Source organism: Mustela erminea, chromosome 4 (assembly GCF_009829155.1).
Source record: "Mustela erminea isolate mMusErm1 chromosome 4, mMusErm1.Pri, whole genome shotgun sequence".
Taxonomy (NCBI): domain Eukaryota; kingdom Metazoa; phylum Chordata; class Mammalia; order Carnivora; family Mustelidae; genus Mustela; species Mustela erminea.
The window spans coordinates 52,947,556-52,969,925 of NC_045617.1; the positions used below are offsets into that span (position 1 = coordinate 52,947,556).

Here is a 22,370-nt window from a genome sequence, read left to right on the forward strand (position 1 = left end):
TCCCTTCAACTGCCTTAATATACTTTGGAAAGGAGTTCTCTACCAAGAAGAGAGCTATTTCCAGAAATATGTTTTTCTCTAAGAAACTTATCTGCATAACAAGGCAACCTTTTTTTCTCTAAACATCTCCTCCGCCTTTCTGTGAATGGCATCCCGCCTTTGTATCCCCAAATCTCTATCCCTTTCCTTTTGCAGGATGTTATATAAACCTCAATTAACTGGTTGCCAATTGAGTCTTCATATTTTTATGGGGTTCCTGTGTATTTTGTTTTTCTCCTGCTAATCTATCTCATGTCAATTTAATTATTAGACCAGGCAAAGACCTACAGAAGGGAAAAAAGTAAAAATTTTGTGCTCCTACAATAGCTTTCCTTTAATTAGACACTAAGTATGACTATTATTCCATCTTTTGCTTTCATATTGGTGAATGCCAGTTCCCCCAAAACACTTCCAACACAATCTGGTGATAAGGCAAAGTTGAATTTATTGCTTACCTCAGTAAAAGAGACCAGTACCTTGACAGAATCTTAGCATCTCAGAAGGATGAGAGGAGGTTGGGGGATTTATAAGGCTTTGGGGGATCTGATTGAAAGTGGGTCTTTCAGGGGCGCCTGGGTGGCTCAGTGGGTTTAAAGCCTCTGCCTTCGGCTCGGGTCATGATCCCAGGGTCCTGGGATTGAGCCCCTCGTCGGACTCTCTGCTCAGCAGAGAGCCTGCTTCCTCCTCTCTCTCTGCCTGCCTCTTTGCCTACTTGTGATTTCTGTCTGTCAAATAAATAAATGAAATCTTAAAAAAAAAAAAAGTGGGTCTTTCAATAAGAGGGATTGACTAAGACAGGCTAAGAATCATATAATGGTTTAAGATTGATTGGACTATAGACAAGGTGAAAATTTGAGGCTAAGGTTTTGGAGACTAGAAGAGAAAACAGTTGTTTAGTCTTATCTATTTAAAAGTTGACCAGCTGGATATTTCTCTAAATGTGTTTGCAGGATATGCCAGAAATGAAAAAATTAAAGATATTTCCAACTCTTCCAAGAATTTCTTAGAATAATAAAGTTATGTTGATGAAGACAATGGAATAGTAAAGTCATATTAATGAGGATAGCTGAATAATAAAGTGATGTGGGTATAGATGTTTGTGTTTCTCAATATATAATGCAGTGAACATTTATAAAGTGAAATTACTGACTTCCGGGGGTTCAATGAACATTTTTTAAATTGCTGAAACTTACTGCCAAATAACTTATTGTTATACTGTACCAATTTACTCTCTTTCTTTTTTCTTTTTTTTCTTCTTTAAGTAGGCTCCACACCCAGCATAGAGCCCAATGTGGGGCCCAAACCCACAATGCTGAGATTAAGACCCAAGCTGAGATCAAGAGATGATTAACCACCTTAGCCACCCAGGGCCCCCAATCTTTGGTATCTTTTTTTTTTTTTTAGAGATTTTATTTATTTATTTCACAGTAATAGCACAAGCAGGGGGAGTGGCTGGCAAAGGGAGGGGGAGAAGCATTCCCCACGGAGCGGGGAGCCTGATGTGGGGCTTCATCCCAGGACCCTAAGATCATGACCTGAGCTGAAAGCAGACACTGAACCTACTGGGCCACACAGTTGCCCTTTTGGTATCTTAAATAAATAAATAAATAAATAAATAAATTTAAAAGACTAATGATATATACTTGACATCTTTTAAATTTTCATTATACTTACATTGTTTTAAGAATCAGACTCAAGGGGCACCTGGGTGGCTCAGTGGGTTAAGCCTCTGCCTTTGGCTCAGGTCATGGTCTCAGGGTCCTGGGATCGAGCCCCGCATCAGGCTCTCCACTCAGCAAGGAGCCTGCTTCCCCCTTTCTCTCTGCCTGCCTTTCTGCCTATTTGTGATCTCTCTCTCTCTGTCAAATAAATAAAATAAATAAAATCTTTAAAAAAAAGACTCAAAATAGGTAATCCCAGGCAAGCAAATTCTATGGGAAAAAAGGTACATTATTGATATATTATTATCATCATTTTTTTATTGAGATATAATTGACAGGTAACATTATGTTAGTTTCAGGTGTACAATCTAATGTTTCAATATTTATATATATTGTCGATGATTACCACCATAAATCTAGTTAACATTTGTCACTAGACATAACTACAAAAAACCTTTTTCTTATGATGAGAACTTTTAAGATCTATTCTTTAAAATATTAAATTTCAAATATGCAGTATAGTATCAACTATAGTGACCATGCTGTGCATTACATCCCTAGAACTTACTTATTTTGTAACTGAAAGTTTGTATATTTGTCCTCTTTCACTCATTTGTTCCCCTTGCCGCCGACCCCTCTCCCGCCCCAGGCAACCACCAATATGTCCTCTGTATCTGTGAGCTTAGTTTTTGTTTCTTTGTTTTGCTCATTTGTTTTTTTTAGAGACCACATGTAAATGGAATCATATGGTATTTGTCTTTTTCTATCTGATTTATTTCACTTGGCCTAATACTCTGAAGGTCTATCCATGTTGCTGCAAATGGCAGGATTTTCTTCTTTTTTAATGGCTGAGTAATATTCCATTACATATCTACATATCTATCTATCTATCTATATTACAACTTCTTTATTCATTCATCTGTTGGTGGACCCTTAGATTTTTTTTTCCAATTTTGGCTATTGTAAATAATGTTGCAATGAACATGGGAGTGCTGATATCTTTTTGAGTTACTGTTTTTGTTTCCTTCTGATAAATACCCAGAAGTGGGACTGCTGAATCATACAAGAGTTCTATTTTTAATTTTTTGAGGAATCTCCATACTGTATTTCCATAGTGGCTGAAACAATTTATATTCCCACCAACAGTGCATAAGTGTTCTGATTCCATCCTTGCAAACTCTTATTGTTTCTTATCTTTTATTATTATTATTTTTAATTTTATTTCATTTCTTGTCTTTTTGATGATAGCCTTTTTAACAGGAGAAAGTGATATTTCATTGTGGTTTTGATTTGCATTTCCCTAAGGATTAGTGATGTTGAGCACCTTTTCTTCTTTTTTATTTTGAGAGAGAGAGAGAGAGAGAGAGAGAGAGAGAGCATGTGAACAGGAGGCGGGGCAGAGAAAGGGAGAGAATCCCAAGCAGACTCCACACTATGAGATCATGTCCTGAGCCAAAATCAAGAGTTGGATGCTTAACCAACTGAGCGACCCAGGTGCTTCGTTGAGCACATTTTCATGTACCCATTGTCTGTCTATATATGTCTTTGAAAAAAATTTCTACTCAGGTCCTCTGCCCATTTTTAATTGGATTGTTGGGTTTTTGTTTTGTTGTTGTTTTGCTATTGTATGAGTTTTTAAAAATGCATTTTGAATTTGCAAATATTTTTGTTCATTTGGTCAGTTGTATTTTTATTTTGTTGGTGATTTTTTGGGCTTTGCAGAAGCTTTTGATCTATGGTATCTTTTGTTACTTTTGTTTTGCTGATAGGGAAAAGAAAATTATATCAGTCTTCTACTGTTTTGTGACAAATTACCCTCCAAAACTTAGTGGCTTAAAACAACAATGTTTTTTTAAAATTTTTCATAATTCCATAGGCTTATGGGGGAGGTTCTGTTCTATATGATATAGCTGAGATTCTTCCTATTTGGTTTATTCAGCTGGGAGTTCAGCAGAGTATGGGATGTCCAAGGAGACCTTTCATCCTCTAGGGTCTCAATACAGCCTCCAGTGATTCTTTGGTCCAGCTCCATCTTCTTTCCAGGATGGCAGATGACCTCCAAGAAGGAGTGTGTCCAAGAAGAGTGGTGCCAATATACAATTCCTTATCAAACTTTTGCTTATATCACTCTTGCTAGTGTCTCATTGGCCAAAGAAAGTCTTATGGTTGAGGCCAGAGTCAAGATAGGGAGGGCTCCACAAGGGCATGAATATAGCAAGGCGTGTTTAGTGGAGGCATCCAAGGTAAGAGTCTACCACAAATATTATCTTGTTTTCTTATATAGAAATGTTGCTTTTTAAATTACTTTTTTCTTTGACTAGTTATGAGGGCATTTTCCAACTTTTTATTGTATTTTTATTTCTTCATTTGACAATTCCTGGCTAGTATCATTTGTGGTTTTCTTAATGATTTGTGAATTACTTTTTGCAAAGTAAAGAAAATGCCTTTTTTTGGGGGGGTCATCTTTGCTATTGAAATTTTTTTCTAGTTTGTTACTTTGTTTTATATTTCAGTTCATTTTTCTAGATACATACTTTTTATATTGTCAATATTATGTTGCTTGTGTGTTTAAAAAATTTCATCAGACATTTGACAAATATTTACTCTTGTTTTCTTTTTTTTTCTCCTTTGGTTTTGATTTTTAAAGGTTCTAATATATACATATTTGAATTTTATTTGGGAATACAGGGTGAAGTGAATACAGATTGACTTTTTTTTTTTTTTCAAAATTCACAAATTGCCATTATTTCTTTTCTCTGTTCCCACTGATTTGTAATTCTTTCTTTATCTTATATTGTCTGGGTCTTTTTTTTTTTTTTTTTTTTTTTTTAAAGTAAATTCCAGTCCCAGCATGGGGTTTGAATTCACAGGCACTCTCCCTCATCCCCAGACCAAGTCACATGCCCTACTGACTGAGTCAGCCTGGCGCCTCCCTATCTTAAATCTTATAACAAGGTCTGGTTTTCTGCTCACCATTTCATATTATAATATATTTGAATTATTGATAAGGCTATCTTCCTCACTCCCTATTGTTTTCTATTCTTACCTAATCACAATAATACATGATTTTCACTATTGTATTTTTCAAGTTCTGAAAGAAAAATCCTATTGGAATATTGACTAGAACTATTAAATCTATCGGAAAACAGAGAACATAAGGTTTCAAGTTCACAAAAAAATGTTTTTAAAAAACAGGAGTTTTTTTGAGAGACTTCTAAAAAAAAATCACAAGGCTTTAAAAATATTTTTCCTTTTTATTCACCAAATGGCACCAGCTGTGCAGTTTTACCACCAGCCAGAATGTTGTTTTCAACTTCCACTGAGGTTTTATTTCTTGCACTCAATCTGTAGGCTCTTCTTCCCATTGTATTTGCCAACATGACATGACAGTGAAGTATATTTTATCATGCATTGAGTATATACTGTATTTTTACATGCATTACATATACACTGAGGTAAATTATATTTTAACGGGATATATATATTTTATATATTCTCTGGACAATTTTAATATAAATAAACACAGTGTTTTATCATTTTGTTTTCTTTTTTTCCTTATTCATGAAGTTCTTACTTAAGGCATTCTTTCAGTCTTTGATTTTGGTCAATGATCTTTAAGAAAAAGAAAGAAGAAAAATATTTTTTGCCCCTTTTCTAGCATAAGTAAGATCTCATAAATGCTAATTGGATCATTGCCCACTGAGGAAGGAATAATCTGAACATAGTTGCACTGAAGAAAATCTTAAAATCATGCCTTTAGTTCCAATTCAACACATCAAGGCTCATTTTTGGTTTTCTCCCTTTCCACATAAGCACATTCTCCAACAGTGAGAGAAATCTGGCTTTCATTATTTTCAGTATAATTATTGATGGTTTCAATTAGTTAATTTATTTTCCCATTGGATCAATCTCCCAATTTTATTGTCTCCTTCACCCATCATCTCCATGTAGCCCCCAACACTCCCCATCCTGCGTCTTTTGGTGCAAGTGTTCACAGCACTGATGAGCCTCTTCGTGACTTTATCTCCCTGCTTTGCTCTCTGTCTGCATGGGCACTGGCAGCTGATGGACCTCTGCGCAATGTCCCCTTCACCTCATTATCACCCTGTAGGGAGAAAGGAAGGGAAAAAACAAAGCAGGACTGAGAAGGGAAAAGAATGGGAAGGGAAGTGAATAGGAAGGGAAGAAAATAGGAAAGGAAAGAAAAGGAAGAGAAAGGCATGAAGAAAGCTTAAGGTCTTTGTTTCATTTTTAAGAAAGCAATAGAGTAATTAGTTCTATGAAAAATGAAATCCTGATGACTCTAAAAGTTCTGGTGATAAGTGAATCTCCAATATTTGTGGTATAGGATTTTGTGTCCTTCACAGCTTTATTTTATTGTTTGAGTGCTGCATTTGGTCAAGGGACACATTTTTAGCTCTTCTTAGCTAGCAGTTTCTGCTTGAGTTCTAATTTACTGAGGCTTTATTGTTAAGATCGGCAAGGGGAACAGTAGGCTGGGCTGGGTTGGTAAAGTGTTTCTTTTCTAATCTGCTTTGGAATAAACTGACCTACACTCAAGTATCTGTATTCCCTGGAGCATTTTCCTTCTCTTCCCGTCTCCCTCCTTTCTTCCTTTTCCCTTCCTTCCTTTCTCCCTTCATTTTTTTCAGGCAGAATGACATTATTTGACACAAATTTCTAATACATCAAAATAAGTCAAAGAGTCTATTATTGTCAAGAAGATGATCAAAACGTGTGACTATTCCGAAGTATTAGAATCAATATAATTTGACCTACTATAAAAGAGGGAATAAAAATTTGAGGCTTGTTTTTCTTTTTCAGTGAATTACCGTTGAAAAGGAGGGTTTTTGTTGTTGTTGCTTATTTGTTTGTTCTAAAGCTTGAACTGCACTTTCATAGTAGTTAATTCTTAATTTCATAGGAGTTAATTCATAGTCAAGTAATTCTTCCTGGGGTCAACTAAATTCATGTTGCCTAAATTTCCATAGAAACACTATGATGGGGCTCAGTCAGTTGAGTGTCTGCCTTCGGCTCTTATCATAAGGTCCTGGGATGGAGCAAGGCATTGGGCTCCCTGCTCAGTGGGGGGCCTTCTTCTCTCTCTTTCACTTCTCATGTGCCATCTCTCTCTCTCAAATAAATAAATAAAATCTTTAAAAAAAAATGCCACAACTGTGATAATACCCAGTTTGCTTTTTTTTGTAATGGCATTTTGAAAAATCATCAGGTGGGGCGTGGATGATGAACTCAGTTAAGTCCTGTAAGATTTTAGGTGCTGGGAAAATATCAGCTATTATTCTACAATACATTTATTATTCTGGGTGATTTTCATGCTGATCTGTGTTTCCATTTAATGTCATTTTATTCAGCTTGAAGAATTTCCTTTAACACTTTTTTTTGTTTTTAAGATCTTATTTATTTGACAGAGAGAGATCAGAAGCAGGCAGAGCAGCAGCAGGCAGGGGGGGGGGGGAAGCAAGCTCCCCGCTGAGCAGAGAGCCCGAAGCGGGACTTGATCCCAGGACCCTGAGATCCTGACCTGAGCCCAAGGCAGAAGCTTAACCCACTGAGCCACCCCAAGTGCCCCAACACTTCTTAAGTATAAGTTTTCTGGTGGCAAACCCAGGTTTTATCTGTAAATATGTTTATGCAGCTACCTTTTTTTTAAATACCATTAAAAAATTCAAGTATGATGAACATACAGCATTTTATTAGTTTCAGGTATACAGTATAAAGACTCAACAATTCTATACATTACTCAATGCTCATCATGGTAAGTGTACTCTTCCACCATCATTTTTGAATAATATTTTCTTTTCTTTTTTTTAAAGGTTTCATTTTTAAGTAATCTCTACAACTAACACGGGGCTCAAACTTACAACTCCAAGATTAAGAGCTGCATGCTCTACCGACTAATCCACCCAGGTGCCCCTTGAAAGACATTTTCTATGTCTACTGAACACAGAATTGTAGATTCAATTCTAATTTTATTTCTCTTTTAGCAATTTAAAGATGTCTTTTTATTTTCTTCCTGCTTGCAATGTTTCTTATGAGAACTCAGTGATAATTGTTATCATTTTTCCCCTACATGCAATGTATTTTTTTTCCTTCTGGCTGCTTTTAAGATTGCTTTTTATTCCTGGTTTTCAATAATTTGACTGTATTTTGCTGTGGTTCTCTCTCTCTTTTTTATTATTGAGATTTTTTCCAGTTTTATTGGAATGTAGTTGACATATAACATTGTATAAGTTTAAGATATAATGTAATGGTTTGGTATACATACATATTGTGAAATGATTATCACAATAAGGTTTGTTAACACTTCCATCACTTCACACAACTACTTTTTTTATGTGTGATGAGAATATTTAAGACCCATTCTCTTTGCAACTCTCAAATATATAATATTGTAAACTATAGTCATGCTGAATATTATACTCAATTTACTTGCCAAATGAAATTGATATTTTTAAGGTTCATTTTTAAATGTGATTAAGGTTAAGGCAGCTACAGAGTAGCCCTTGCTCCATGTGTAACAACCCTCCCTGTAAGATGTGGGCTTTTTCTGACTTCAATCAAATGCCTAGGCTGTTCAGAGAAGTTTCTCCACTCTGGCAGCTGGAATTCTATCATCTCTTGGACTATGCAAACCTCCAGAATTTCCATTTAGTTCTCAGCTCTCTGGTCTTTGCCAGGCCTAGCATTATCTCATCTTTTATTGGTACTTGCCCGAAATCTCAAGGAGTCTTTGATGCATATTTCTAGGGTCCATTCTCTACGTAACTCATTCTTCTCTAGCACCTACTCCACCAGTTACAGCCTCGTCAGATTTGGACTCTGATCTGTTTCCTCAGAGGCAGGGCAACCTCTGTATTGTACTTGGCCTCCACCTTTCTATGCTGTAGTCTGAAATGTGCTTCCAAGGAAAAGTTCAGTCAAATATGTGGTTCATTCACCTTGAATGTTTCCCTTTTCTCAGGGATCACTATTTTGTGCTCTAGTTGTTGAACATCTGATTTCCATACATCTTGTCCAGTTGAATAGTTGTTTTCTTTGTTTCTTTTAAATGCTGTGAGGACCAGTCTGGAACCAGTTACAATGTCATGAACAGAAGAGGAAGTTGCTTTTATGTTTTTATTTCCAAGAATTAAAAAAATATTGAATGCTCTCTTCTTTCTGCATATCTTGTTATCCCAAGTTCCTTTTATTTCTTTTTCTCATTACTGTCTTCATATTAAAGACTTTTCCTCAAATATTTGGTTATCCTTGGCTGTCACTCATGTGAAATGGTAAGGCAGTGAAAGACTATCTGAGGTTCAGGGTGTGTTTGGAGAGCTAGTCAACAGGTGAACTTCATTGTAGGATCATATGGCAGGGCCTGATTTCAGGATTTTTAATTAATTTCTCTTGGACTTAGAAGAAATCCTCTATTCTTCTGGGAACAGGGGTCAAAGATCTCATTATTGATCAAGTTAACTTTCACTTGATCTTATTTCAGTATCTTTTCCCTAGTTTAAAGTCTCTATGTTTCAATTTTCCAGAGAGCAAATCTTTAGTCCTCTTCCAGGACTGGGGAGAGGATAGTAGCTTGGGTATTGAGAGACGTGTACGGGGTGGGGGTGAGGGGGTTGTTTAACTTTAGTATTTCAATCTTTCAAGGTCAATCTGTACCAGCTTCGACTTTCAGACATAATTGATGCTTCAATTTTCTGAGCATTGCTAGGATCCCACAGTCTCTTTCCATAGTTCCCTCATGTTGGGTTAGGTTTTTAGTATTCTCAGGTTTGTGAAGTCAATTATCACTCAACCATCTGTTTTCCAGCCTCCAAAATGTTGTTGCTCTGATTTTTTTTTACACATCCTCTCTCTCCTTATGGCTAAAAAAATCTGCTTACTGTCATTTTAGTGGAATTTCAGGAGGGGAAGACTGTAAATTCTATATTTTCAATATGCTGAATTTAATTGGATATCCGTGTTCAAGATTTTAAGTCTACAAATGTCACACAATTAGGACCAAATATTTCTGTGGCAACCTCAACTCAGTCCTTAATGTATCTGCATTATGGTAGAGTCTTTTTTATTTTTTTAAACTTTACCATATAGCAATGACTTTCTGACTTTTCATCAAATGTAGTATTGATTTCTTAAATGTAAGTTGATATTTTAAAAATAAGGAAAATATTTTTGATACTAAAAAAGACAAAGAGGGCTTATGGATCCCCTCAAAGTCTGTCCACAGAACTCAAGATTCTGAGTAAGCATTAATTATTTTATACATACAAACATATTCTTTGATATCACAGAGCAATCACTTCAAGATAGGAAACATTTTAATAGAGGAAATATGGATTTCTGAATTCCTTGCTTTATCTGTTGTTAATTTTAAGACCGCTTTTACAAAGCGTAGGTCACTGGGAAGGTCAGTTTTGATAATGATATATAATAGTAATTATGATAAGATTAATACCTTACATATGGTTTTTTGACAATTTAAAAAATAATTTTATGCAGGGGCGCATTGGTGGTTCTGTGGGTTAAGCCTCTGCTTTCGGCTCAGGTCATGATCTCAGGGTCTTGGGATCAAGCCCCACATCAGGCTCTCTGCTCAGCAGGGAGCCTGCTTCCTCTTTTCTCTCTGCCTGCCTCTCTGCCTACTTGTGATCCCTCTGTCAAATAAATCAATAAAATCTTAAAAAAATTTATGCAAATAATCTCATTGATATGCATTCATACAGAATTATATCATGTCTTTAAAAATGGTACTGATTTCTGATCATGCTTTATCTTTGGATGTATGAAAATTGGTTAAAAAAGAATACATAAAATAATAAGGATTATTAGGAAATTGTAAGGAAAATGTTAAGGATAATGCTTATCTTTCAAGTCAATAAAAATCCTCCTTCCTTCTTCCCACACTCACCATCTTTCCTCCCACAACTATTTACTAGTAAAGAAGTATTTCATTTAGGACTGAATTAGGTGCTGTAAGAGATTAAAAGCAAGAAGTTGAATATTGCACTGTAAATTAAAACTTAAATAAAAAATAAAATAAAATTCTTTTTTCAACTGTGTATAATTAAAAAAAGCACCAAATTTGCATTTCAAAAAAAGCAAAAAGTTGAAAATATAGTCCAGTGTTAATACAAGATTATTAACGTTTGTATTTATGGTTTGTCATTATTTAACCAGTGTTGATGCTTCAGATTAGCTGAATTTTTTAAAAAAAGGATAGGTTACTTTGCTATGTTGAGCCATTCACACAGAGATAGCCTGGGAAAACTATATTGGAAACTAAGTTAGAGAATTAATACAGGAGTCAGTGTGTTAGAGAGATAGTGGGTGGGGGGAATCACAAAATGGAAGCCATAGTGTCTTTGTGAACTAATCTTGGAAGTGATATTTCATTACTTTGTGTTCTTATTGGAGGTCAGTCACTAGGTCCAGCCCATGCTAAAGGAGACGGTATAATGCAGGGTATAACTACTAGAAAGTCTCTGTGGGCCACCTTATAGGTTTGTCTGCCATGACTGGCTAATAATTCATGGGACCCAATGAAAATAAAAATGCAGAGCTTTTTCTTCCAAAAATATTGGTATTTTCAATATGATGTCAGCACTGCATTAAATCAAGTATGGAGTCTTTCTAAGTATGGGTTCCTGTCTGACTTCACAGGTCACACGTCAGGAAGCCGGCCCTGCTGCCTACTAGAGGGCTCTTCATTTTCTATCCTGGTCACTCACTCAGTCAGGCAAAGCTGTAAATTACCTGGGGTTAGAAAATCTTTACTGGCTTATACAGAGATAAAAAAGTCTCTTTTAAAAATGAAAATACTTCGAATGATGAAGTGAAAAATGAAGAAAACAAGGATTCTACACATATTTTAATCAGTTCTGTGAAATATAAAGAAAGAAGAATATCAGTGTGAAGTTAAATGAGTCTTGAATTGCATCTTGAGAGAAAAAGGGGAAAAGAGTTGAGACACAGAAAGTGTAAATATTAGTTGGCACTGGTAAGGCTTGAAATGATTTATCAGTTGGATTTGCCTTGAAATGATATATTCAAAATATGTAATTTAAGGAAAGTTTTGAAGAAGAATTATTTATGAAGATGTGGTCAGGGTACAAGAATGCTACCAAGAATGGAGCAGTCACCTTATTGAGTATAATGAGATGGCTGCCATCCCTGTGAAGTCATATGTGTGGTGTGATGGGTTTGGGAGTAGGGAATGAAGGAGCTAGCATTGCTTCACCCATCAGGCTCTTGTTGGAGGACCTCATAACAGGAGCTGTGACCTAGGGTGGACAATGACAGCCCTTCCAGGAATGACTTGTAAAGGATAGAAACCAGGGAAATAATGCTCGAACCTCACTGTGCTTTTCCCTTTGCATCTCCAGCTGAACCCAAGGAAGGATGGAGAATAGATCAGAAAGGACAACCAAAGGTGTCTGGCACAGAAACATTCCAAGATGGGGCAGTAGTGGGAAAGCTTAATAGACAGGAGAGAAATGTATCATCTGTCTTTTCCTTTTGTAAGGACAGACTTCGATCTGGGTAGAGGGAGTTGCCTAGCAGTTTCTTTTTTGGCCAAAATACATTTATAGCCAAAACCACCTTTCAGTGAATATGGATTCTATTTTGAGGGTATTTAAAAATTATTTTTAAAAAATTTAATTATATATTTTAGTGGTTATTTTGTACAGCTCTATGGTTATAAATTTTAAATGAAAATAGTATTTTGTCTGCTTTTATTTCCAGTTCCTGAGAGCCTGCCTTAGAGGCAATTACTCTTATGTTTCCCATGTATCCTTCGCAAGATATATACCTAATAAATATGTTGACAAGCCATTTTTCACTTCTTAAGATATTAAGCATACTTTTCTGTACCTGAGTGTTTTCACTTAATATGTCTTAAAAGTTACTTTATATCAGTACATAGAGCTCTGTTATTTCTTTCTTTCCTGCATTCCTTCCTTGTTTGTTCCTTCCTTCTATTCATTCAGTGATTTATCCACTTATCAATTATATGCAAGGCATTCTGCATATCCCCCACTTTACCAGGTGCATAACATCACATTATGGGGTGTACCATAATCTACTAATTAGTCTCAATTGGTGGGCATGGGCATTTAAGTTATTTTAAACCTCTTAATAGCATTAGTAAAACTGCTGTGGTTAATATTAGATAGCCATGATTTTGCAAATAAATGGATATATTTGGAGGATAAATTACAACAATGCAATTGTCAGGCCAGTGGGTAGATATATTTATCATTGTGATAGATATTAAGTGGCCTTTCATAGAAGTTGTGCCAATCTATACTGGAAAACAAAGTGTATCAATTGTTTTATCTTTGGCAATTTGTAGATGAAAAATTAAGTCAGAGTTTTTTTGCTATAATCTTATCATGAAGGAAGTAGACTACTTTTTCGTAGTAAAGGAACCATTTGTATTTATGAATATTTCTTGATACAATTTGCTTATTTTTCTATAGGGCTGTTAAGCTTCTTACTGATTTATAAAAGGGATACAGACATATTAGCCATTTTTCAGTGATATAAACTGCAAATATTTTCCCCCCAATGTATCTTTGTTTATAGAGGCTTTAATTGCAATACTTTGGATTTTTCTTTTTTTAAGTGGTTGAATTTATAAATCTTTTATCTGCCAGTTTCTGGGTTTGTGTCATATTTAGGAAGGCTTTCTGAAATACTGATCTCATCTTTGCATTCCCTAGTAAACCACAATTAATTGTGGGGTATTCTTTCTTTAATGTGCTGCAGAGTTCTCTGTGCTAATTGCATGTTCAGCATTTTTGAGGAGATACTTCCCCTCTTCCTTCCTTCCTGTCCTCTCCTCTCCCTCTTCCTGCCCCCCCCCTTCCTTCCTTCCTCCTTTTCAGTTCCAGTGGCCCCCAGGGGCAGACTCCTTCTGACAAATTTTGTTTACTGCTACTCATCACTTAGCACTTGCTTTTCTGCTTTTTGGAACAAAAGGAGTGATCTTGGTGCTAGTCAGTGCACGCTGTCTTCTGTTTTTTGACAGGATTTCAGCCTTTTACGTCAATGTGTCTATGATGGTTGATTTTATGTGTCCACTTTACTGGACCATGAGATGCGAGATATTTGGTCAAACATTATTCTGGATGTTTCTATGAAGATGTTTTTGGGTGATACGAACATTTAAATGGTAGACTCGGACAAAAGTGGATTTTTCTCCTAACATAAGTGTGTCTCATCCAATCAGTGGAAGGCCTTAATTGAACAAAAAGACTGACCGACCCCACCCACCTAAGAGGTTTTCCAGCCTGTCTTTGGACTCAAACTAAAGCATCTTCTTGGGTCTGGAGCCAGCGGATGTTTGGACAGGAAGTACACCACCTGTCCTGTTTCTTGGGTCCTTAGATTCAGGCTGAAACTAAATCACCAGCTCTTTGGGCCTCCAACGTGTTGATTAACCCAGCAGATTTGAAGACTTGCTGATAAAGGATAGTTGGAAGAAAGGCAGGCAGGGACAGGAGGCCCCGCCTAAGAGGAAACCACCCTTAAAAGGATTTTTCACCACCCTGGAAAGAGTCCTCCACCCTTTCCCATGTGATAGATGACAAAGACCTGACTGGATGACAGACTGAGGGAGGGTTGATCAGATTAAAACAGCCTGCCAACAAGCCTATAAAAACCCCTAGATTTAGAAACTCAGGTGGCAGCCCTCTTGGTCCCCTCCCTCTTCCGGAGCTTTGTACTATCACTTAATAAATCTTTCTTTGCTGCCCATCACTCTGTCTGGACTTCATTCTTTGAAACAGTGTGACGAACAACTGTGGGCATGGAGGAAGAAGATAATTGTAGGAGCTAATTCTTTAATATATCTCTTAATATATATGTATTATGTATTTATTATATGTGTGCTCTATATATGTACTATCCAAATGATTCTATTTCTGCGGAGAACTCTGACTCATACAGTGTCCTTAACCTACGAGAAATGTACATTGCTGGTTATTTCTGAGATTTGTAGCAACAGACACCTTCTTTTTGATTTCGTCTTCTGTGGTGTTGGCCTCTTTCCACTATATTGTGAGTTTTAATATCAGTTGCCTCTAGTCTCAAAGATGTACTATACATTTCTTTTCTTGTTATGTTGGTGGTTTTATTTATATATTTATTTATTTACTTATTTTAATCTTAAAAAAATATTTTATTTATTTATTTATTCATCAGAGAGAGTGAGAGAGCACCAGCAGAGGGAGAGCAGGCAGAGGGAGAAGCAGGCTCCCCACTGAAAGGGAGTCTAAGATCCAAGCTGAAGGGCGATGCTTAACTGACTGGAGCCACCCAGGGGCCCCTATCATGGTGGTTTTTAAAGTGATTTATGGAAGATGAGGGAATTACCTACTTTATTCTTTAAACCAGAAGTTTAAATCCAGTTAAACTGAAGGTGTTACTGTTCTGCTCATCCCTTTCTAGGTTTGTTGACAAGTGTTTCATTATAGAGGAAGATAATTTGGAGCTCTTGCTGATGTGAAATGTTGGAGCTCAGGAGTGAATAGTCAAAGAATTCTCGAGACAGCTTCAGTGCCAATAGGGTGGTTTTATCAAAGCATGGGGATAGGACCTGTGGGCAGAAAGAGCTGCACTGGGATTGTGAGGAGTGACTGATTATATATACTTCCAAGTTGGGAGGGGGTTAAGGAGAGCATAAGTCTAAGGACTTTGAAAGCAAGGTTTCTAGGGCTGTGAGGGGCTAACTGTGGTTAGGAGAAGGTCATTTACTATTCTTTAGAAACTCTAAGTCATGGGACCCTTCAGGTATATATCAGTGGGCCACATGTTTGGATAATGATTGCTAACATATAGCTTTGGGGTATTGTGGGTAGAGATAAGGGAAGTTTCCAAAAGGATTTTTACAGGATCCTGGAGGTTGGGCTAATGTCAAGCTAAGGTTGTCTTCCTCTAGCAAAGTATTTATATATTTTAGTTTATTTATTTGTTTGTTTATGGAGAGAGAGAGAGATCGCATGCTTGTGAGCAAGAAGTAGGGACAGATGGAGAGGTAGAGAGAGAATCCCAAGCGGGATCCATGCCCAGCTCTGAGCCTGATACATGTTCATGACATCATGAACATGAGCCAAAAATCAAGAGTCAGATGCTTAACTGACTGAGCCACCCAGGCACCCTGTCTCTGATAAAGTATTAACATTGAGGCAGTTGAGTTTCTGGAGGAAGGTTTCCCTGCCTATCCCAAGTACTTGTCAGATGGCTGTAAGTTATAAGGAAGTTTAATTTTTTTCTGTATTTCTTTTACGTTTATTCTCCACATCATTGGGATGACTTGGAAAGAACTGAGAAATAAGATAGAAATGAAAGAGAATGGCTTTAGGCTGGGCATGATAAGAATAAAACAACTGGGGGTGCCTGGGTGGCTCAGTGGGTTAAAGCTTCTGCCTTTGGCTCAGGTCATGATCCCGGGGTCCTGGGATCGAGCCCTGAATCGAGCCCTGCATCAAGCCCTGCATCAGGCTCTCTGCTCAGCAGGGAGCCTGCTCCCTCCTTACCCTCCGCTGCCTGCCTCTCTGTCTACTTGTGAACTCTGTCTGTCAAATAATAAATAAAATTGAAAAAAAAAAAAGAATAAAACAACTGGTGAAAAGTTACCAGTATAACCTTAAAAGGACTTTTATGAAGAGTAATGTCTATTATTTGCTATTTGAATTTCTGTTAACATGGTAGTTCCCTGTTATCTGCAGTTTTGCTTTCTCTGGTCAGCTCTGGTCTGGAAGTAGGTGATCTCGCTTTTGACAAAGTCAGGTCAGTAGTAGCCTGAGGCTATATCACAATGCACCACAATATACCTCACTTGTCTCATCATGTAAGCATTTTATCATCTCACGTCATGGCAAGGAGCACAATGAGTTCAGTACGATAAGGTATTTTGAGGGGTACCTGGTTGGTTCAGTCAGCATTTGAATCTTGATCTCAGGGTCATGAGTTTGAACCCCACATTGGATGTAAAGATTATAAATAAAACTTAAAAAAGATATTTTGAGAGCAGGAGGAGACCACATTCACAGATATTTATTACATAAACAAATATTTATTACAGTATAATTGTTCTATTTTATTATTAGTTGTTATTTTTTTAAGCTTTTATTTATTTATTTGAGAGAGACACACACACAGCAAGAGAAGGAAAACAAGCAGGGGGGAGCATGAGAGGGAGAAGCAGGCTTCCCGCCAAGCAGGGAGCCTGATGCGGGGCTTGATCCCATGATTCCAGGGAATCATGACCTGAGCTGAAGCAGACACTTAATGACTAAGCCGCCCAGGTGCCCCTATTAGTTGTTATTAATCTGTCACTGTGTATAATTTATAAATTAAGCTTCACTATAGGTACATAAGTATAGGAAAAAACATTGTATGTATGTGTAGTATGTACATAGTGTGGATCAGATTCAGTACCATCTGTGGTTTCAGGCATCCATTGGCGGTCTTGAAACGCATCCTCATGGATAACAGGGGGATTACTATACTAAGAAAATCATTCCTGAGACACATGTCTCTCAATCCTCTGTAATTTTACTGGAATCAGGAAAAGTTTGCTAAATAAATGTTCTCTCTCTCTCTCTTTGGGGGTGGTGGGTGGTGGTATGTGCTTTGAATTGAGTAAAAGCCTGAGTTTCATACCTGAGTGTTCTTGGTGCAAAGCAGGAACAGTGAAGAAACAAACATCAAAACAGAGATGACAATGAACAAAACGCCCCCCTAATAGATATGTAGAAGAATTGAGGAAGGTTAGGGACTCACAAAGAATGTGGAACAGAAGTTCTAGCTGATCATACCTAGATGTGAAGGGTTTGAGGGACCTGGGTAGATATCTTGAAGGTGTCTTTTATTCTGAATTGAGAATATGCATTTCTTTTACCATTCACACAAACCTAGGATAGATGCTTTTGGGGGATATGAACATAAAACATGGCCCTATATTTGAGGAACTCATAAAAGTAACCCAAGCTTAGAACAGAACAATGGTTTGATATGTTCTGCTTCTTCTCCTCTTTAGCTAGCAAACTGTTCACAGAACTGTGACCCTAACTGTTTTTCCCTATTTAGACATGACATAGGGGAGTGTGTGTGCATGTGTGTGTGTGTGTAGGCACCATATTTGGCTAGAGTCTTGTGTCTCTAAAAGTTTTTGGACAGCATAAGAGCATCTTAAAAATGGGGTCCTTGGGATAGCTGAACAAGGCTATTCTATAGTCAACTTCTCTTTTTCCTACTACCTTCCATCTTTCAATGAAGAGAATGTTCACAAGTTATTAAGGAAAAGGCAAAGGTAAAACCTTGTGCATTTATTATGATCTCTGTAAAAATTATATTTGATCAGAAAAATAAAGGAATTATCTATTGGTGGTGGTACTTTAGATGATATCTTTCTTAAAACTTTCTGTGTGTCCTAAATTTAAAGATTACTTTCAAAATTTGATTTTTATTTCTTCTTAAATTTAATGGCCATCGGGTGCACATGCATAAGCTGTGGAGAACTGATTGCTAGAAATATAGCACTCTTCCTTACTTGACCTCTACTCTACACCAGATGAATTTTTTTCTGTCAGTTTTACCTTACTATTGTCATGCTTGTGAAACATAAACTTCACATTTTGCCTATATGGTAATTTAATCAACCAGGAAAATGTTTAAGTAAATAGTTGCAAAAATTTATTTACTTTTATGTTTTACCTCTTTCAGTTTTTTTTTTTTAATGATTTTTTAAGTTTTGGGGTGCCTAGGTGGCTCAGTGTGTTAAAGCCTCTGCCTTCGGATCAGGTCATGATCCCAGGAGTCCTGGGATCAAGCCCTGAATCGGGCTCTCTGCTCTGCGGGGAGCCTGCTTCCTCCTCTCTCTCTCTCTCTCTCTCTCTCTCTGCCTGCCTCTCTGCCTACTTGTGATCTCTGTCTGTCAAATAAATAAATAAAATCTTAAAAAAAAAGATTTTAAAATTTTATTTGACAGACAAAGATCACAAATACGCAGAGAAGTAGGCAGAGCCGGGTGGAAGCAGGCTCCCCGCTGAGCAGAGAGCCTGAAGCAGGGCTCGATCTCAGGACCTTGAGATCCCAGAACACTCAGAGGTTTAACCCTCTGGGCCACCCAGGCACCCCCTCTTTTAGTTTTTTATCATGAAAATTTTCCCAGCTTTAGTCAGATGAAACTGACATATAACATTGTGTAAGTTTAAGGTGCACAACGCAATGATTTGATATGTATATATTATGAAATAATTACAATGTTTATAAAATTTTAAATTCAAATGAGCTTTTTTTTTGGTCTGTAGGTTTACATACATATTTTCCTCACAATCAAAGAATTAATATTGATAGGCTTTTACATCCTACAAAAATACAGCCACCCCATTAGTGAAAACCAAAATTTGACCAATAGTATATAATTATATTACGTAATGGCGGTACCCAAATATTTAAACAGAATTATTCAATAACATATTGGATGGGAAGTTAAGTCTGAGTTTATCCAATGTCTAAGCTAAGATTATTTCGGTGGAAAGTAACAAACTTGCTAGGGCAAGATTTAGCAAGGAGTACAAATTTATTTTAAAGATATTGTTTAGGGGCACCTGGGTGGCTCAGTGGGTTAAGCCGCTGCCTTCGGCTCTGGTCATGATCTCAGGGTCCTGGGATCGAGTCCCGCATCGGGCTCTCTGCTCAGCAGGGAGCCTGCTTCCCTCTCTCTCTCTCTCTCTCTCTCTCTGCCTGCCTCTCCATTTACTTGTGATTTCTCTCTGTCAAATAAATAAATAAATAAAATCTTAAAAAAAAAAAATAAAGATATTGTTTAAAATTCAAGGGCAGGGTGTAGTTCTGACCATTTTCCAATCTTGAACCAAGAGCTGAGACTCTAGGCAGCTTGTTCCTCAAAAGAAAATTCTATTTTTATGGAGACACATGGATTTTCTCATCTCTGCCTCTCTTTTTGTTTTTTCTTTTTAAGCAGACTTCCTATGTCTCTGTATATATGACCACCTTACCACACATTTTACATCCTTCACTCAAGCAGACATCTCAGACTAATGAATATATAAACATTTCAAGTGCTAATTTATAGAAGCAAAATATTGATGGGCTCCACCTCAGGACAGGTGTCCAACACTGGGTCAATAGTTCATGGCCAGTGACTAGGGTCACAGACTACTAATACAGTTGTTAAAAGTCTGTATCTGAGGAAGGAACAATTCTTAGAGAAAACATTTTACAGGAATTGATGTCTCCCTTTTGTGTGTCTTCCATACATCTACTAACCCTGTTTATCATAGACCCTATTAACTCTTCCTTTTTTTTTTCGCTTGTTTTCCTTCTACACTCCTGTACCCTGGGTACAAGGACAGCTTGCCTAGTGTCCCTATCATCTAGCAGACATAAAATTAGTCAATAACCAGAGTTAACATTTATTTAGTACTTGCATGCCAGGCATTAGAGTTTTCTTTTTCTTTTACTAACTTATTTAATTCTCACAGCACCTCTAGGGAGGAATGCTAATTTTTTTTTTTTAATGATTAGTTGGAGGATGGTATTGACAATGAGTCTCAAACGGTAACATAGCAATGACTATATAAATTATTTGGTCTACCAAATATCCCAAATACCAGCTCAGCATTTTTTAGTCAGAGCTTATACTTTTTTTTTTTTTTTACCACTTGGTGTCAGAGTTGTACTATTTGAATATAATGTTGCATTTGGACATCTTTTGGGGTGCATTTGTGTGTTTTAAGTTTTTTGCTAAGTGTTTTAAGAATTTGCTGGAATATAACGGTGTTTTTTTGGAAGTCTCTGAGGAGAGAAAACATTTTCTTTGTCTTCCTTTGATATTTTTAGGTTAAGCAGCATTTGCTACCAAATTAGAAGGAGAGGTTACAACCATGAGAAGTGCACACAGAACTTTGAAAGAATTCCTGAGGATCAAGCAACTTTTCCTAATCTTTGCAGGAGACGGGGGTAAGTCAGTCTCTCAGATTAATCTGCTATAACAGGAACAAGTTGAATACTTCTCCCTTCTGGTGGAATCCAAGAGGATACATCTCCAGGCTTATGTCAGATTGATCTCTATCTGATGGATCGAGAAGTAGGATAAACACTGGATCAAAGGATCAAACTCTTAAAATATGGAAACAGTGCTAAATGATGATCAGAAGTAATTTGTTAATTCATTCAACAAAGGTGGATTGATCTGCTATAATGTGCTGCTCTTTACAGCCCACCCTGGGGTTCTTTATATGCCAGTGCTCCTCACACATCCTGGGTTTGGCAAAATTGTCTGTTATAGAGAGACTCAGTCCGAACTTATTACAGGGAAAAGAATCATCTTGGTGCCCAGAAAACTCAAGGTATTTTTTTTTCTTTTTTAAAAATTGTGGTAAAATACACATAATGTGAAATTTATCATTTTTGACATCAAGCTATTCTTAAGATTTGACTATTAGGTTCAAGGTTTTTGCTGTGAAATTTTAATGAAAATAGAATTCTACGAATGTGATTATTTAGTCATATCATGCTTTATGTATTGAAAAATAGATATAAAGAATAAAGAATTAGGGAGTAGGTAAGGAAAAGAGACTAAAAAGTAGAGGGAGGTTTCTGTGGTTACTTAGCATGTGGAAGTATGTTATTTTTTCTTTTAAAAAAATATTGACTGAAAAATATAATCTGATGTTTCAAAATTCAAAAACATAAAAAGATATATATGTGTATATATCGGAAAACTTCTCACCACTGATCTCTTGTCATCCTGTTATTTTTGCCAGAAGCAACCAATAATGTTGGTATTTAAAATCTTTCCAGAGGTATTTCATTCACATATATACAAAATATACATATTCTTTATGCCCACGTCCTTTTTACTTTATGGAACCATCTTTGGTCCTTCCTTTTTTTTTTTTATTTTTATAATAGTAGACATCTTTCCACATCATTAAATACAATTTTTTGGTTTTTATTGTCTTAATGATATTTTGTGAGTGGTCAGGCAAAATTGTGAAAGATTTTGGAATGGAGGAAAAAAGGACGAAAAAAGATTACCGAGTGTCTTTTCAATGGAATACTAGACATTCTTTAGTGAACCCTTCCAGGCTATCTGGTGCTGTAGTGGTCTGTTACCATTCATTGTCTTTAACAGAGCTCTTTTAAATGTTGTAAGTTGGATGAAATTGAAAATAATAAAAATGAATTTTGTGTGGTGGAGAGACCTCCCTTCTATATCTGTTATTAACAAATTATTTCAGCATTTTTGATGACCTATATATGTCTGTTCTTTAGATTCTTCTTTGAGTCATTTGTAAGACCTTTCTGGCTCCCTCATTAATCAATAAGTTAAATCTTTGGTATGTGTTCATTTTTATTTGTACAATAGTCATTTAACCTTAAAAAAGAATAATCCCTAAGAGTTTTGGTGATCATCCACTGAGATGCCCAATGACAAAGCCAAGTAAATTGCATTGCTAGAAAAGTGCACTTTGGGGCATCTGGGTGGCTCAATCAGTTAAACATCCAGCTCTTGGTTTAGGCTTAGGTCATGATCTCAAGGTTGTGAGATCAAGCCCCATCTGGGGCTCCATACTCAGCAGAGTCTACTCAAGATTCTTTCTCCTTCTCCCTCCCCCT

The 22,370-nt window shown here is 36.6% G+C and overlaps 1 protein-coding gene across 2 annotated transcripts in view; it reads left to right on the plus strand.

The window, feature by feature from the left end:
- Positions 1 to 22,370, plus strand: part of FILIP1 (filamin A interacting protein 1) — a 273,938-nt gene that overhangs the window by 24,394 nt on the left and 227,174 nt on the right. The window contains exons 2-3 of one of the 2 annotated variants that reach the window (XM_032339243.1): positions 20,589 to 20,708; positions 20,967 to 21,097. In XM_032339243.1, coding sequence (XP_032195134.1) covers positions 20,633 to 20,708; positions 20,967 to 21,097 — 207 coding nt within the window. In that variant the 5' untranslated portion in view covers positions 20,589 to 20,632. Of the gene's footprint in view, positions 1 to 20,588; positions 20,709 to 20,966; positions 21,098 to 22,370 lie in introns of those variants that run through there. The other variant, XM_032339244.1, reaches the window with a different exon arrangement.